The sequence below is a fragment of the Ranitomeya variabilis genome, chromosome 2 (genome assembly GCF_051348905.1).
Source record: "Ranitomeya variabilis isolate aRanVar5 chromosome 2, aRanVar5.hap1, whole genome shotgun sequence".
In the NCBI taxonomy this organism is placed as follows: Eukaryota; Metazoa; Chordata; class Amphibia; order Anura; family Dendrobatidae; genus Ranitomeya; species Ranitomeya variabilis.
In genome coordinates, this window is record NC_135233.1 from 206,859,821 (window position 1) to 206,879,044 (window position 19,224).

Consider the following 19,224-nt stretch of genomic DNA (forward strand, 5'->3'; position numbering starts at 1 on the left):
ATATGGGATTAATTATAACTAGGGAAGTGATAGAGAGCTGACACTTCATCCTCCATTGAAACATGCACTCCTGTCGTGAACAGGTAATTACAGCGGCGATCTACCCTGAGAGCTAATCACTAAGTCTAGGATTTGTATACACACAGGTGGAGAAGTGCAGTGTTTTCCTCTGTTCAAATGAATCGGCTTCCTCTGTTCAAAGGATTGTCACAGGCGCTCTGGAGCCAGTGGTCCATGATGAATATAGGGATCTGCATGATATTTATGGGATATTTATTTTTGACGTTGTAGGAAAGGGATGAGCATAATGCATTCACTCACATCACTGTAAGGCCTTTCTAACACCTCCAAGTAAATTACAGTAAGATGGATGATGCTATCCATGTCAGGTTTCATTTCTATAGAAGTGTAAAATTGTGATCAGAAACATGACAACGATATCTCTTACCTTGGACCTCCAGGGGTGAAGGTATTCTGAACGTTGGGGATTTCATAAAATCCTAAAAGACCTAACAAATCCCACAACCGGCCCCCACATGAGCTCACCAAGGGGAGTTTTGTGGGTGTAACCTTGATCTAATAATAATCAGAGTTCGAGTTTAGTTATTTGTCAGTCCTGGAAGGTACAGTTTGCTGTGGGTTCTGTCCATTTTCCTAAGGAGTGCCTCCCTCCGTCAAGCTCTGAGCCATTTCCGTGATGCAGGTTTGGTACTTTATCTTTTATGAGATTGTTTATACTGTATTGTTTTGTTTCCATTTTGTAACACCTTTGTTTATTTGTTATATAAAATTTAATAGCTTAGATCCACTTGCTTTGAAAACCGCACCCGTGAAGCCAAACCTTACCAATAATGGGTCTCCAATCGACCTGTGTAAGCGATTGGTGGCAGCTAGTAGTTCCTTTTGTCATTGTGGAGCTGGTATATATATTCAATTTGTTATAATCGGCGGTGTATCTACCATACACTCACTGTGAGTTCCCCAATAACCGGCCTAGTAGTGGAAGCAGCTGCGTCCATCAGTCGTCAGTCAATTGTCCTGACCATTGGAGTAAGCAGAGTTCTGTCCCATGACAAACTGGTGGCAGCGGTGAGATCTGCGTGATCTTTCCAGTGTTCTCCCTGACAAACTGGTGGGATCATTGCACTATATGGAGAAAAGCAGGGGCGTAACTATAGCGGTCGCAGCTGCGACCGGGCCCGGACTGCTTAGGGGCCCGTCCATCCAGCAATAGTGAAGGAGAAGGACCCAACCATTACAGCAGGGAGGCGTCACCGCAGGTCGTCCAGTTTCATGGGGGAAGATGGATTTAATGCGGTCACGTGATCCAACCTTGTGACTGGAGAGAGGCGTGTCCACAGGTCTTAAAGCCACACCAAAGGGAAAGACTGGTCGAAGGGAGCTGGTGCTGCTTGAGTGAGTGGCTGAGTGCCTAAACCTAAAAAGCTGCAATCTGTTGCTGCGTCCTCCTCCTCCTGCTGCCGAAGGGTCCCTTAAGCCTCAGATCTGCATTTGTCCTCCTGTCATTAGCAGCCGCTCGTGTGACCTGTCTGCCCTGTTCTTAAGTCTCCCTTGTCCCCTTTCTCACCGTGTGTTCCCCATCTACCCTGTCCTCATAATCCATGTGCCCCCTTCTTCCTTGCTCCCAAGGCTCCCCCCGTTTTCCCCTGTCCCCTTGCAGCTCCGTGTCCCTATCTACTCTGCCCTAGGAGTCCCTTTATTTCCTCTTGTGCCTGTCTCCCTTGCCCTTTTGTGCCCTTCTCCCCTTCCTCCTAGTCCCCATGTGTCCCCTTGTGCCTGTCGCCCTTGTCCCCTTGTGCTTGTGTCCCTTGTCCCTGTGTGTCCCGTTGTGTCAGTCTGCCTTGCCCACTGGTCCCTGTGTGTCCCCTTGTGCCTGTCTCCCTTGCCCACTAGTCCCTTTGTGTCAGTCTCACTTGCACACTAGTCCCTGTGTGTTCCCTTGTGTCAGTCTCCCTTGTCCCCTTGTGTCAGTCTCCCTTGCCCACTAGTCCCCGTGTCGCCTTTGTCAGTCTCCCTTGCCCACTAGTTCCTGTGTTCCCTTGTGTCAGTCTCCCTTGCCCAGTAGTCCCCTTGTGTCCCCTTGTGTCAATCTCCCTTGCCCACTAGTCCCCGTGTGTCCCCTTGTCAGTCTCCCTTGCCCACTAGTCCCTGTGTGTCCTCTATTCAGTCTCCCTGGCCCTCTAGTCCCCTTGTGTCAGTCTCCCTTGCCCACTAGTCCTCGTGTGTCCCCTTGTCAGTCTCCCTGGCCTACTGGTCCCCCTGTGTCCCCTTGTGTCAGTCTCCCTTGTCCCCTTGTGTCAGTCTCCCTTGCCCACTAGTCCCCGTGTGCCCTTCTCCCGCCTTCTAGCCCACATGTGTCCCCTTGTGCCTGTCTTCCTTGCTCCCTAGCCCCCCTGTGTCACCATTGTGCCTGTCTTCCCTAGCCCCCTTGTGTCCTTCTCCCCTGCCCCATAGTCACCATTTGCCCATGTCTTTCTCACTGCACCTGTATGGAGGGGCAGCATTATACTATGAGGGGGGCTGCATTATATTCTATGGGGGTTACATTATATTGTATGGTGGGGGCTGCATTATACCCTGTGGGGTGGCTGTATTATACTATATGTGGGCTGCATTATACTGTATCGAGGACTATGGGGAATACATTATACTATATGAAGAACTATGGGGTGCATTATACTATGAGAAGTGAATTGTACGACATGGATGATGATGGCGGTGCATTATGCTACATGGAGCACTATGAGCAGTGTATTATACTATATAGAGGACTGAGCAGTCTATTTTAATATATGGAGGACTATGAGGAGTGTATAATACTATATGGAGGACTGAGGAGTGTATACTATATGGAGGACTATGAGGGGTGCATTATACTATATAGAGCACTATGAGCAGTGTATTATACTATATGGAGGACTGAGGAGTGTATTATACTATATGGAGGACTGAGCAGTGTATTACACTATATGGAGCACTATGAGGAGTGTATTTTAATATATGGAGGACTATGAGGAGTGTATTATACTATATGGAGGACTATGAGGAGTGTATTATACTATTGTACTATATGGAGGACTATGGAGAGTGTATTATACTATATGGATGACTATGAACTGTGCAGTAAATTATATAGAGGACTATGGGGGTGCATTATATTATAAGAAATACTATGGGGGTGCATTATGATTCTTATATGGATCCCCATGACTTCTATGTAAGCCCCTGATGAGTATAATGGTTTATTTTGTTTTATAAATTACATAACAATGGCAGTACGGGGGACAGATATATACCAGGATGGGGCACCGGATAGTAACGCCACTGAGATCACACTATACAACTTTGCAATAAAGCTATAGTGTGCGAAATGAATAGGGAAAATCTGAATTTGGGTGGAAAATATTTTTGCGGGGGTGGGGGGGGGGGGGGCATTTCAAAGTTCGCATCGGGGCCCATAACTTTCTAGTTACGCCACTGGAGAAAAGTATTGGGATAAACTTCTTAATTATTAAATTCATGTTTTTCATTCAGTCTCATTGCCCCAGTGTATATAATAAGGTTCCTCGCTGTGCCGTCTACCTTTACTAACACGTGTGACAGAATGGCTGGGGGTAAACTGCTCACAGATCCCAGTGCAGTCTTGTAGGATTTCACTTTTGTAAAAAGTCAGTTTTCCCTAAATATTGAAAATGTTTAGGCACCACAACAACTCATCCACAAAGTGGAGACCATGTAACGTTACACCGAGTGCTGAGGAGCAGAGGGCAGAAAAGTCACCAACTCTTTGCTGGCTCCCTAACTGCAGGATCCAAACCTTCATGTTTTTTTAGTGATCGGCCAAGACCCCTTAGTTGCATTGTAGTGAAATCTTAATGCTTCATTCTGCCAAGGAACTTTAGACAATTGTAGCTTCCATCTTTGTGGGAACTGTTTGGGGAAGGCCCTTTTTTCTTTCTCATGACTGTGTCCAGTGCACGAGTTCCATGAAGACATGGTTGAAGAAGTTAGGGGTAGAAGAACCCAAACTGCTACACAGAACCTGGACCTCATCCCCAATACCTTTAGGATGTCCCAGGCTCTCCCCAACATCAGCATCTGACTTTAGCAAAGCTCTTCTTGATGAATGAGTAAAAATTCCCATAAACCGCTCCATAATGTTTTAGAAAGTCTTCCTAAAAGAGTGGAAGCTGTTAGAGCTTCTGTATAGACATATGAATGTCTATGTATGCAGGATGGGATTAGAAATGAGCGAACACTAAAATGCCCGGGTGCTTGTTGCTCGACCCAAGCAATTCCTACTACTCGAGTGCTCGTTTAGAGTAATGAGTATGATGGTTGGTGGAAAGCCGAGCATTTTTCCAGCAGATCCTACAAAGAGGTCTGGGGGGGGGCAGTGTTCAAATGGATGTGAAAAGTGCTGAATGGAAGGAGAACAGCATGGAGGAAGACCCCTGGAAGCATCTCTGACCCCCAGATCGCTGCTGAGAACAATGGTGTCATACCTTTACTCCACTTTAAGGACTGACCATAAAACATTCCAAACCAGCGAGAAATTGCACCTTACAGCATAAAAATGTTAAGAAAGATTTTTTTTCCTCTATAATGACTTGTAAATAAGGAAAAATTTTAAAAGATTTTAAAAATATATATAATTAATTAAACCTAAATAGATTTTTTTTTTTTAAATAAAAAAAATAGGAAATTTCAGTGTAATTTATGAAGGAATCAAGAACTGCCAAAAATAATGGACTCCGATAGACCCTGTATTAGACATAAAGGAGGGCCTCATACACATTATGTTCCAATTGTCATGTATTGGTCTCCTAGACTGATAAAGGCTATGCACTTTTGAGGGTTACATACCAAGGAAATGTCCTCCAGACCACGGAATAGTCTATGGGTGTGCAATATAATACTTATACATTTTTTTTAACAATAATATACCAACAAAATGTATCCCAGAAGACGAAATAGTGTATGGGTGATAAACTTTAACAGTTAAAAAGTGTTATATATCATAAAATACAGTATGTACCCCAGAACACAGAATAGTGTTTTGGTGAGAAATGTAACCCAGCTAAATTTTTTAACACTTTTTGAAAGTGTTATGTATCATAGAAATGTACCCAAGACCACAAAATACATAATACCAGCAAAATGGTTGATATATGACAGAAATGTAACCCTGCAAAATATTTAAATGCTTTTTTCAAGTGTTAAGTATCCAAGAAATGGAACCCAGACCACAGAATAGTGTATGGGTTGGAAATGTAACCAAGCCAAATTTTTTTTTAGTTTTTTGTACGGTTATATACCACCAAAATGTTACAGAAAGCACCTAATAATCTGATAGAGTATTCTAATCCAGAAATATTTTTCAATGCTTTTTGTAAGTTTTACATTCCACCGTAATGCAACAGTAACCGTGTGAATATGTATGGATAAGTCATTGAATTCATAAAAATGTTCTGAATTTAAATATTTTCAAAGGAACCTTTGTGTACTTATACACTCATAAATGATTTGCAGAATGTGCAAAGCCAGTAAAACATTGTAAGGAGTGTCATCCATAGACCCCTACAAGGCTACAGCTTGCATGCCTCATTCAAATATTTTAAAAGTGTAGTTGATGTACTCCTACATTCATAAAGGCTATGTACAAAGCCAGTAAAAAATTATAAGCAGGATAATACAGTAATCCTCTTCGTATTCACTTCTTCTCCTTCCTCTTGAGGCTGGGGGCACTGCCTTCGCCTTCTTTATGGAGCCCGATTGCCATGTGCCTGGGCTGTAAGTGACCTGGCTTCAGATACTGACTTATCCCCCAACATATAAATATGGACAAGAGCCCCGCCTCACCTGCACCATCTGCGCATAGGACGTGGGGAAGCTCAAGGACAGCACGATCTCTTGGGAGTGGTAGTAGTCGTGTCTCGAGCCACCTCAAGGAGCCTCTCCTAGGCCTATTCATTCCTCAAGAAGGGTTCATCATGCTTCTTTCTAGGATCACACCCACGGCATACCAGCCATGTTGCCCTTCTATTTTGGGGAATGTGACCCTAGTTCCAGCTGTTGGCTCTTGTAGCCTTCGAGTTAAGTGTTCCTTCTCTGCTGCTTGATGTTTGAACGAGGTGTGATGACAGGTCACAAACTGCTCAGTGGACACCCTATTCCGCTGACAGACGTAAGTAACTACCACCAATTCTTGTTATCTTACGGCTGGCAGGCCTGAGAACATTTGTCCAGACATGATCCTGGTTCGCCTCTTTGTGTCTTCCAATCAGCCTAGGCCCCACAGTTCGCTCACCAGTTCCTGAATCCTGGCTCTTCTTTCTGCAATTCCCAGGAACCCCAGCCATAAATGATACAGCCTGGGTTCGGACCTTGATGGGTCCAGCATATCAGCCAGATCAGGACCACAGGCTTCTGCCACCTCTGCTGTTGCACCAGCTTCCTCTGGCTCCGATATTCCTCTGGTCACTACCTCATGACTCTCGCGAGCTTCTGCCATCTTTGTCACCCACTAAGCATGTTACATTGTATGGATGGCTAATTGAATACTGTAAAAATAATTAACACTTTTTTGGAGTGTTATAAACCACAGAAACATACCCAGATCACTAATACTGTATGGCTGAGAAATGTAACCCTACAACATTTTTAAACACTTTTTCAATCAGTTTTAAAAATCACAGAAATGTGCCCAGACCGTGTAATACTGTATGGCTTAGAAATGTAAGCTTGCAAAATTCATGAGCGCTTTTTGAATTCAGTTTTATATAACACAGGAAATGTACCCCAGGCCACGAAATAGATGAGAACTTTTACACTACAAAAAAACTTAAATATTCCCTGGATTAGGTAACATCACAGAAATTTTAAAGCAAGCAAGAGAAAAGAAGGCGCAAACAACGGTGCACACCGCTAAATAAAGTGCGAAAACAAGCTTTATTGGGTAATCCATCAGTGCAACCATTATAAACATTTAAAATTCGTTGTTTGCACCTTCTTTTCTCTTGCTTGCTTCAGTACTCATTTGGGCGCAATGGCAGCACCCTGTCATTAATATCATTTTTTTATTTCTGAGTGATGCCCGCTTCTTCTTTACATGGCATCGCAGAAATTTTACCCACACCACGGAATAGTGTATGGGTGATGAATGTAATCCATCCAATTTTTTAACACATGTGTGGATTGTTCGATGTCACAGAAATGTACCGCAGAACCCACAAAACTGTATGGCTGAGAAATATAAGCCTGCAACATTTTTTTAATGCGCTCTTAGAGTGTTGTGTGTGGTTGTATGTAATATATATACCGTATATACTCGAGTATAAGCCGAGATTTTCAGCCCAAATTTTTGGGCTGAAAGTGCCCCCTCGGCTTATACTCGAGTCATGATCGGTGGTGGGGTCGGCGGGTGAGCACTGTCATATACTTACCTGCTTCCGGGGCTCCTGGCGCCCCCCCTGCACGTCCCACTGTCTCCGGGTGCCGCAGCCTCTTCCCCTGAGCGGTCACGTGGGACCGCTCATTAGAGAAATGAATAGGCTGCTCCACCCCCCATAGGGGCGGAGCCGCCTATTCATATCTCTAATGAAGCGGTGCCGGTGACCGCTGATAGAGGAAGAGGCTGCGGCACCGAAGACAGGCAGGGGGAAGGAGCGGGACGCCGGGAGCAGGTAAGTATGTCATATTCACCTGTCCTCGTTCCACACGCCGGGCGCCGAGCCATATTCCCGGCGTCTCTCCGCTCTGACTGTTCAGGCAGAGGGCGCGATGACGCATATAGTGTGCGCGCCGCCCTCTGCCTGATCAGTCAGTGCAGAGAGACGCCGGGAAGAAGGCGCCGAGGAGCTGCAAGCAAGACAGGTGAGTATGTGTTTTTTTGTTTTTTTTTTATTGCAGCAGCAGCACAGATTTATGTGGAGTATCTATGAGGCAATGGTGCAGAGCACTATATGGCAGAGCTATGGGGCAACGGTGCAGAGCACTATATGGCACAGCTATGGGGCAACGGTGCAGAGCACTATATGGCACAGCTATGGGGCAACGGTGCAGAGCACTATATGGCACAGCTATGGGGCAACGGTGCAGAGCACTATATGGCACAGCTATGGGGCAACGGTGCAGAGCACTATATGGCAGAGCTATGGGGCAACGGTGCAGAGCACTACATGTCACAGCTATGGGGCAATGGTGCAGAGCACTACATGTCACAGCTATGGGGCAACGGTGCAGAGCACTACATGTCACAGCTATGGGGCAATGGTGCAGAGCACTATATGGCAGAGCTATGGGGCAACAGTGCAGAGCACTATATGGCACAGCTATGGGGCAACGGTGCAGAGCACTATATGGCACAGCTATGGGGCAACAGTGCAGAGCACTATATGGCACAGCTATGGGGCAACAGTGCAGAGCACTATATGGCACAGCTATGGGGCAACGGTGCAGAGCACTACATGTCACAGCTATGGGGCAATGGTGCAGAGCACTATATGGCAGAGCTATGGGGCAACAGTGCAGAGCACTATATGGCACAGCTATGGGGCAATGGTGCAGAGCACTATATGGCAGAGCTATGGGGCAACGGTGCAGAGCACTACATGTCACAGCTATGGGGCAATGGTGCAGAGCACTACATGTCACAGCTATGGGGCAACGGTGCAGAGCACTACATGTCACAGCTATGGGGCAATGGTGCAGAGCACTATATGGCAGAGCTATGGGGCAACAGTGCAGAGCACTATATGGCACAGCTATGGGGCAATGGTGCAGAGCACTATATGGCACAGCTATGGGGCAACGGTGCAGAGCACTATATGGCACAGCTATGGGGCAACGGTGCAGAGCACTATATGGCACAGCTATGGGGCAACAGTGCAGAGCACTATATGGCACAGCTATGGGGCAACAGTGCAGAGCACTATATGGCACAGCTATGGGGCAACGGTGCAGAGCACTACATGTCACAGCTATGGGGCAATGGTGCAGAGCTCTATATGGCAGAGCTATGGGGCAACAGTGCAGAGCACTATATGGCACAGCTATGGGGCAACGGTGCAGAGCACTATATGGCACAGCTATGGGGCAACGGTGCAGAGCACTATATGGCAGAGCTATGGGGCAACGGTGCAGAGCACTACATGTCACAGCTATGGGGCAATGGTGCAGAGCACTATATGGCAGAGCTATGGGGCAATGGTGCAGAGCACTACATGTCACAGCTATGGGGCAATGGTGCAGAGCACTATATGGCACAGCTATGGGGCAACGGTGCAGAGCACTATATATGGCACAGCTGTGGGGCAACGGTGCAGAGCATTGTATATATGGCACAGCTTTATGTGGAGTATCTATGGGGCCATAATGAACGGTGCAGAGCATTATATATGGCACAGCTTTATGTGGAGCATCTATGGGGCCATAATGAATGGTATGGAGTATCTATTTTTAATTTTGAAATTCACCGGTAGCTGCTGCATTTTCTACCCTAGGCTTATACTCGAGTCAATAAGTTTTCCCAGTTTTTTGTGGCAAAATTAGGGGGGTCGGCTTATACTCGGGTCGGCTTATACTCGAGTATATACGGTATATGTGTATGTATTTGTCTATATATACAACACAAAGAATTAGCACAAATCACGTACTCGATGAATCAAAATATATTCAATTTTTAACCCCCACACCCCCAAAAAATGATGTAGCTATATGTTGCCAATGGACTGCACAGCCCTAATCCCGGTCTACGGACTGGATTCTGTCACTCTCCCTGCTCCTGCAACTCTCCCTCCCTAGGCTAAATACAGATTGTATGTGATACAAACGATGATTAGCCCTTAAGGTACCTTCACACTAAGCGACGCTGCAGCGATACAGACAACGATGCCGATCGCTGCAGCGTCGCTGGAGAGCTGTCACACAGACAGCTCTCCAGCGACCAAAGATGCCGAGGTCCCCGGGTAACCAGGGTAAACATCAGCTTGCTAAGCGCAGGGCCGCGCTTAGTAACCCAATGTTTACCCTGGTTACCAGTGTAAAATGTAAAATAACAAACACTACATACTCACATTCGCGTCCCCCGGCGTCCGCTTCCCTGCACTGTGTGAGTGCCGGCCCTAACAGCAGAGCGGTGACGTCACCGCTGTGCTGTACTTTTACTTTACGGCTGGCACTCAGTCAGTGCAGGAAGCGGACAGCGAGGGACGTGTGACAGACATCAGAGGGTGAGTATGTAGTTTTTTTTTTTTATTTTTACGATGGTAACCAGGATAAACATCGGGTTTCTAAGCGCGGCCCTGCGCTTAGTAACCCGATATTTACCCTGGTTACCATTGTAAAACATCGCTGGCATCGTTGCTTTTGCTGTCAAACACAACGATACACGGCGATCTGACGACCAAATAAAGTTCTGAACTTTAACCAACGACCAGCGATATCACAGCAGGATCCTGATCGCTGCTGCCTGTCAAACTCAGCGATATCGCTATCGTTATCGTTTAGTGTGAAGGTACCTTTAGAAGGGCTCTTATCCTGTGCACACAGACCTGGACTAGGACACTGTCCCTCCAATACAAAGTGTCACAGAGCTGTGCAATGGCGTCAGTGTGCCGAGCCGAGCGGCACCAGTTCTTTTATAACCCCTGATGATGTCACACGGCCAGCCAATCACAGTAATGCCACAACCAAGATGGCTACGGCATTACAGTGACGCACAGGGAATAACCGCCTGTCTTTTGGCTGTGTAACAGGCGCCAAAGATGTGGGGCGGGGATTCGAGTTTTACAAAAAGCACTGCCCATTACTCGCTGAGTAACAAGTACATCCAAGCAACGTGATACTCGAGTGATAGCCGAGCATCACCAAACACTAGGCTCATCCCTAGATGCAATGTCATAAAAGCTCCTGTAATGTGGAAGGGACCCAATATTGCTCCCCATATAGGGTACTTATTTTGAGGAAAAGAAAGAGTAGTGGAGCACATACTTATACACTGTGCAGCATGATGTACTGATTTATTTCTAATTTATAGAATAATTATAATTTATATAATATTTATATTTAATTATTGTATTTCGAGCAGAATATTAGAGCATTATCAAATTTCCCTACACTTTTTTTTTCTCACATGTTTACCAGGGTCCTCCTCGACTGGGATCCCACAGGAATTACCCAGATATTATAGAATAAGGATTAGCGACTTTATGATATATATATACCGTATATATATACTGTATATATATATGTATGTATGTATGTATGTGTGTGTATATATATATATATATATATATATAATTATAATATATATATATTTTTTAAGCTTACTGACATTTTCTGTAAAGCCGAACCCTCTGCTTAGCTTGTGTTTTTTTTTTTTTATGTATTAATTTATTTTGTGTTGCAATCTCCTACTGCTCCCGTCTATTAAAATTGAAAGCTATTGTATAAAATTTGCTGAGTTTTGGCCTTTATTATTTATTCATAACGGTGATATACATTAAAGAATGGCGTCATTGTAGATATCAGCTGGACATACGGCGTCATTGTAGATATTAGCTGGACATACGGCGTCATTGTAGATATTAGCTGGACATACGGTGTCATTGTAGATATTAGCTGGATATACGGCGTCATTGTAGATATCAGCTGGACATACGGCGTCATTGTAGATAGTAGCTGGACATACGGCGTCATTGTAGATATTAGCTGTACATACGGTGTCATTGTAGATAGTAGCTGGATATACGGCATCATAGTAGATAGTAGCTGGACATACGGCGTCATTGTAGATAGTAGCTGGACATACGGCGTCATTGTAGATAGTAGCTGGACATACGGCGTCATTGTAGATAGTAGCTGGACATATGGTGTCATTGTAGATATCAGCTGTACATCCGGGGTCATTGTAGATAGTAGCTGTACATACGGGGTCAGTGTAGATATCAGCTGGACATACGGTGTCATTGTAGATAGTAGATGTACATCCGGGGTCATTGTAGATATCAGCTGTACATCCGGGGTCATTGTAGATAGTAGCTGTACATACGGGGTCATTGTAGATATCAGCTGTACATCCGGGGTCATTGTAGATAGTAGCTGTACATACGGGGTCAGTGTAGATATCAGCTGGACATACGGCGTCATTGTAGATAGTAGCTGTACATATGGCATCATTGTAGGTATTAGCTGTACATACGGGGTCATTGTAGGTATTAGCTGTACATACGGCGTCATTGTAGATAGTAGCTGTACATACGGGGTCATTGTAGATATTAGCTGGATATACGGCGTCATTGTAGATATTAGCTGTACATCCGGGGTCATTGTAGATAGTAGCTGTACATCCGGGGTCATTGTAGATAGTAGCTGGACATACGGCATCGTTGTAGATATTAGCTGTACATACGGCGTCATTGTAGATATTAGCTGGATATACGGCATCATTGTAGATATTAGCTGGATATAAGGCGTCATTGTAGATAGTAGCTGTATATACGGCATCATTGTAGATAGTAGCTGAACATACGGCATCACTGCAGATATTAGCTGGATATACGGCGTCATTGTAGATAGTAGCTGTACATACGGCGTCATTGTAGATACTAGCTGTACATACGGCATCACTGCAGATAGTAGCTGGATATACGGCGTCATTGTAGATAGTAGCTGTACATACGGCATCATTGTAGATAGTAGCTGTACATATGGCGTCATTGTAGATATCAGCTGTACATACGGTGTCATTGTAGATATTAGCTGGACATACGGCGTCATTGTAGATATCAGCTGGACATACGGCGTCATTGTAGATATCAGCTGTACTTATGGCGTCATTGTAGATATTAGCTGTACATATGGCGTCATTGTAGATATCAGCTGTACATACGGCGTCATTGTAGATAGTAGCTGTACATACGGCGTCATTGTAGATATTAGCTGTACATACGGCGTCATTGTAGATAGTAGCTGTACATCCGGGGTCATTGTAGATAGTAGCTGTACATACGGGGTCATTGTAGATAGTAGCTGTACATACGGCGTCATTGTAGATATTAGCTGTACATACGGCGTCATTGTAGATATTAGCTGTACATCCGGGGTCATTGTAGATATTAGCTGTACATACGGGGTCATTGTAGATAGTAGCTGTACATACGGCGTCATTGTAGATATTAGCTGTACATACGGGGTCATTGTAGATATCAGCTGAACATACGGGGTCATTGTAGATAGTAGCTGTACATACGGGGTCATTGTAGATAGCAGCTGGACATACGGCGTCATTGTAGATATAAGCTGTACATACGGTGTCATTGTAGATATTACCTGTACATACGGCGTCATTGTAGATATTAGCTGGATATACGGCGTCATTGTAGATAGTAGCTGTATATACGGCATCATTGTAGATATTAGCTGTACATACGGCGCCATTGTAGATAGTAGCTGAACATACGGCGTCATTGTAGATAGTAGCTGTACATACGGCGTCATTGTAGATATTAGCTGGACATACGGCGTCATTGTAAATATCAGCTGTACATACCGCGTCATTGTAGATATCAGCTGTACATACGGTGTCATTGTAGATAGTAGCTGGATATACGGCGTCATTGTAGATATTAGCTGTACATACGGCGTCATTGTAGATAGTAGCTGTACATACGGCGTCATTGTAGATATTAGCTGTACATACGGCGTCATTGTAGATATTAGCTGTACATACGGCGTCATTGTAAATATTAGCTGTACATACGGTGTCATTGTAGATATTAGCTGTACATACGGCGTCATTGTAGATAGTAGCTGTACATACGGCGTCATTGTAGATATTAGCTGTACATACGGCGTCATTGTAGATATTAGCTGTACATACGGCGTCATTGTAAATATTAGCTGTACATACGGTGTCATTGTAGATAGTAGCTGTACATACGGCGTCATTGTAGATATTAGCTGTACATACGGCGTCATTGTAGATAGTAGCTGTACATACGGCGTCATTGTAGATAGTAGCTGTACATACGGCGTCATTGTAGATATTAGCTGGACATACGGCGTCATTGTAGATAGTAACTGGACATACGGCATCATTGTAAATATCAGCTGTACATACGGTGTCATTGTAGATAGTAGCTGTACATACGGCGTCATTGTAGATAGTAGCTGTACATACGGCGTCATTGTTGATAGTAGCTGTACATTCGGTGTCATTGTAGATAGTAGCTGTACATACGGTGTCATTGTAGATAGTAGCTGTACATACGGTGTCATTGTAGATAGTAGCTGTACATACGGCGTCATTGTAGATATTAGCTGTACATACGGCGTCATTGTTGATATCAGCTGTACATACGGTGTCATTGTAGATAGTAGCTGTACATACGGCGTCATTGTAGATATTAGCTGTACATACGGCGTCATTGTAGATAGTAGCTGGACATACGGCGTCATTGTAGATATAAGCTGTACATACGGCGTCATTGTAGATATTACCTGTACATACGGCGTCATTGTAGATATTAGCTGGATATACGGTGTCATTGTAGATATTAGCTGGACATACGGTGTCATTGTAGATAGTAGCTGGATATACGGCGTCATTGTAGATATTAGCTGTACATACGGCGTCATTGTAGATAGTAGCTGTACATACGGCGTCATTGTAGATATTAGCTGTACATACGGCGTCATTGTAGATATTAGCTGTACATACGGCGTCATTGTAAATATTAGCTGTACATACGGTGTCATTGTAGATATTAGCTGTACATACGGCGTCATTGTAGATAGTAGCTGTACATACGGCGTCATTGTAGATATTAGCTGTACATACGGCGTCATTGTAAATATTAGCTGTACATACGGTGTCATTGTAGATAGTAGCTGTACATACGGCGTCATTGTAGATATTAGCTGTACATACGGCGTCATTGTAGATAGTAGCTGTACATACGGCGTCATTGTAGATAGTAGCTGTACATACGGCGTCATTGTAGATATTAGCTGTACATATGGCGTCATTGTAGATATTAGCTGTACATACGGCGTCATTGTAGATAGTAACTGGACATACGGCATCATTGTAAATATCAGCTGTACATACGGTGTCATTGTAGATAGTAGCTGTACATACGGCGTCATTGTAGATAGTAGCTGTACATACGGCGTCATTGTTGATAGTAGCTGTACATTCGGTGTCATTGTAGATAGTAGCTGTACATACGGTGTCATTGTAGATAGTAGCTGTACATACGGTGTCATTGTAGATAGTAGCTGTACATACGGCGTCATTGTAGATATTAGCTGTACATACGGCGTCATTGTTGATATCAGCTGTACATACGGTGTCATTGTAGATAGTAGCTGTACATACGGCGTCATTGTAGATATTAGCTGTACATACGGCGTCATTGTAGATAGTAGCTGGACATACGGCGTCATTGTAGATATAAGCTGTACATACGGTGTCATTGTAGATATTACCTGTACATACGGCGTCATTGTAGATATTAGCTGGATATACGGCGTCATTGTAGATATTAGCTGGATATACGGCGTCATTGTAGATAGTAGCTGTATATACGGCATCATTGTAGATATTAGCTGTACATACGGCGCCATTGTAGATAGTAGCTGAACATACGGCATCATTGTAGATATTAGCTGGATATACGGCGTCATTGTAGATAGTAGTTGTACATACGGCGTCATTGTAGATATTAGCTGTACATACGGCATCATTGTAGATAGTAGCTGTACATACGGCGTCATTGTAAATATCAGCTGTACATACGGTGTCATTGTAGATATTAGCTGGACATACGGCATCATTGTAGATATCAGCTGTACATACGGCGTCATTGTAGATAGTAGCTGTACTTATGGCGTCATTGTAGATAGTAGCTGTACATACGGCGTCATTGTAGATATTGGCTGTACATACGGCGTCATTGTAGATAGTAGCTGTACATACGGCGTCATTGTTGATAGTAGCTGTACATTCGGTGTCATTGTAGATAGTAGCTGTACATACGGCGTCATTGTAGATAGTAGCTGTACATACGGCGTCATTGTAGATAGTAGCTGTACATACGGCGTCATTGTAGATAGTAGCTGTACATACGGCGTCATTGTTGATAGTAGCTGTACATTCGGTGTCATTGTAGATAGTAGCTGTACATACGGCGTCATTGTAGATAGTAGCTGGACATACGGCGTCATTGTAGATAGTAGCTGGACATACGGCATCATTGTAGATATCAGCTGTACATACGGGGTCATTGTAGATAGTAGCTGGACATCCGGGGTCATTGTAGATAGTAGCTGTACATACGGAGTCATTGTAGGTATTAGCTGTACATACGGCGTCATTGTAGATAGTAGCTGGACATACGGTGTCATTGTAGATAGTAGCTGGACATACGGGGTCATTGTAGATATTAGCTGTAGATACAAAATATTTTAGATTTTACTGAAAGAGACCTAGAAGATGAATACAGAACATTTTCTGTGTATAACGCACATTGTTCCTATTTCTAATGCTCTAACAGAACTGTCCCTTTCATTCCATGATCCCTGCCATATAATGATAATGCAATGATTCATGTTCATTCTGTCCTGAAATGTAGACAATGGAAATGTTTCAGGAGGTTTTTTTCTATATGCAGAGTCCTAAATAGTAGGTTTGGTGTTCAGTGTGACTGTGCCCCTTGCAGTGCGTGCCATTTCCCTACGTATACTTTGGCAGGGTCTTTGCATATTATATGTTTTTCCTTCTGAATCCGAGTTGCCAGTACTCTCTTAGGCTAGGGTCACATTGCGTTAGGGCAATCCGTTAAGCGCATAGCACTAGCGGGTTGCGCTAACGCAATGCTTCCCTAGGGTCCGCGTTCGGCGTCCCCGCTAGCGCAGATCCCCGATCTGCACTAGCGAGGAACGGACCTCGGGCGCGCCGTGGACGCTGCAAGCAGCGTCCGAGGTCCGTCACTCAAATGACGCGACATCGCTAGCGCCCGCCCAATGTGGGCGGGCGCTAGCGACGCGCTCACTATTACAGGCTATGGCGGCGTTAATGGACTACGTTAACACCGCGTTATGCCGCGGTGTAACGTAGTCCGTTAAACGCGGTCACATAACGCAATGTGACCCTAGCCTTACACCAGCTCTCCGTGGGCTCCAGCTGTTCTACCACAAATACTTATTTCTGCCTGGCTTAATTGGCAATTTGGCAATGTCTTCTGGGTGTGAGGAAGCCAAGCATGGGAATGTGATATTTGCTATCTCTCAGCAGTGTTGGACCATTTTAGAGCAGCCTGGGGGTCCGCACTGACTCTACCTCGAGGTTACACACTGTCTCCAGCAGATGTCCTCTGAACACATAACAACTGGCAATTTTCAGCAATATTCATAGGTCCTAATGAATGAGATGAACAGTCTGGTGTGAGGGAATTCGGCACAAGAATTTTAGAAGAGTATATAATGCAATTTTTGGGGAAATCTGTTCCAGTGTACATTGCATTGCCAGCGGAATTCCTGTATGGAAAGACATGGCCTATTCTATTATATGTCAAGTAACCTGGGATTTAAAAAAAAAAGTGTTTTGTGCAGAAATATGGGTCTAGATGCTGATGTTTCTTCTTAAGGAGAACTGACAACGGGGAGAAAACAATATGCAAATTAGCTATCTTTTCAGAAGAAATAAAGCGGTCTCTCAATCTTTTTACCTATTTTCCAAAATATTGAAAGGTAAAATAAATAGTGTCCAAAACTACAGCTTGGTCCACTAAATAAACAAGTTCACATACAGCTACATTGGCAGAAAAAATAAAAATAGTTTTATATATATATAGTTATATATTCTATAGGGTTTTATAAGGAGTAAGGAAAAAAACGGATGCTTACCAGGTCAAGAAGGGGTTAACAAATATAGCTCCAGAGCATGTAATAGTTTTAAACAGAATTATGTAAATGAGCAGGAAATGTCTAATATTTTGACCCTCATTTATCAAAACTGTCTATTAGCAAAATGTCCCTGTTGCCCATAGCAACGAATCACAGCACAGATTCCATTTCTTAACATTCCATGGAACAATGAAAGCCGCATCGTGATTGGTTGCTATGGACAACAAGGACAGTTTTTCTGCCCTTTTGATAACTGAGGCCAGTACATAATATTCGGAGTATAATCCCCCTCACCCCAGCCTTATTATACAGAGCAGTTTCCATCTTACCTGGTTCCTCTTTATCCAGTGAGGTGTTTGGTGGAGAATCACTCAGCTGTTTGGTCTCTGGGATGGAGATGTTCTCAGCTGATGTCCCGGACCTCCGTAATGCACCATTCCCATTTATTATGGGTTTGGCATAGATGAGGCGTCTCCTACATTGGACAACCCAGTCTCTGCTGTTCCTGATCCTCTTCTGGGCTGCCGCTCTTTGTAGGCTCGGTGTCTCCAGACTTTCAGATCTGGAGATTGTGACATGTCTCGGTGTTTCATTGAGAACCTCTTCCAGCTCTAACTCTGCGCCGATGTTTCTCCAATTATTGAGGATGGCATCTTTGTTCTTCCTCCGTATTTCAGGGACCAGAGCTCCGATTTTTTTCAAGGAGATAAGCATGGCCCTGTGAAGATCAGCGGAGGCTGCAGAGTGAGACTCTATGAGGTTCTCCATATTCCTTTTCTTTTTAAGGATCTCATATCTTTTGGTCTTTCTCAGATTTTGATGTTTGGACGCCATTTCTGAGGCGTCAGTGTCCATGTCCGGTAGTATAGTGTCTTTTCGCCCTAAAGCGAACAATGGTTCCTGCTCTAAATTGATTCCTCTCCTCTCTCTCAGAACCCGATCTCTTTGGGCTCTTCTTCTCTCTTTCTCCATTTTCTAAACAATTTTTGCTTCGTTTGTCACGAAAAACAAAAGGGGCTACCTCACCCTTGGGAGTCTGTAAGGCAGTGATTCCTTTAGGCTGTAACACTGGAATATAGAATGTGATGATGTCATCACATCACTTGTGACATCGGTCTTATTATGATGTCACCGTGAGAGAGCTGATAGAGATAGATAGATAATAGATATATAATATATATAGATAGATAATATATGGATAGATGATAGATATATAGATAATAAATAGATGGATAGATAGATAGATAATAGATAGATAGATGATAGATAATAGATAGATAGATGATAGATAAT

General features: G+C 43.9%; 2 protein-coding genes across 6 annotated transcripts in view; one reads left to right on the forward strand and one right to left on the reverse strand.

Annotated features, from left to right (window-relative positions):
* RABGAP1 (RAB GTPase activating protein 1) overlaps positions 1-19,224 on the forward strand; it is a 238,587-nt gene that overhangs the window by 137,360 nt on the left and 82,003 nt on the right. The gene's annotated exons all lie outside the window — the stretch shown is intronic.
* Positions 174-18,964, reverse strand: LOC143808923 (uncharacterized). Its single transcript, XM_077292101.1, has 5 exons — positions 18,261-18,964; positions 15,404-16,473; positions 449-500; positions 322-398; positions 174-251 (listed from the first exon to the last, which is right to left on the reverse strand). The coding sequence occupies exons 1-5, from the start codon at positions 18,901-18,903 to the stop codon at positions 174-176; spliced, it is 1,920 nt and encodes a 639-aa protein (XP_077148216.1). The 5' UTR covers positions 18,904-18,964.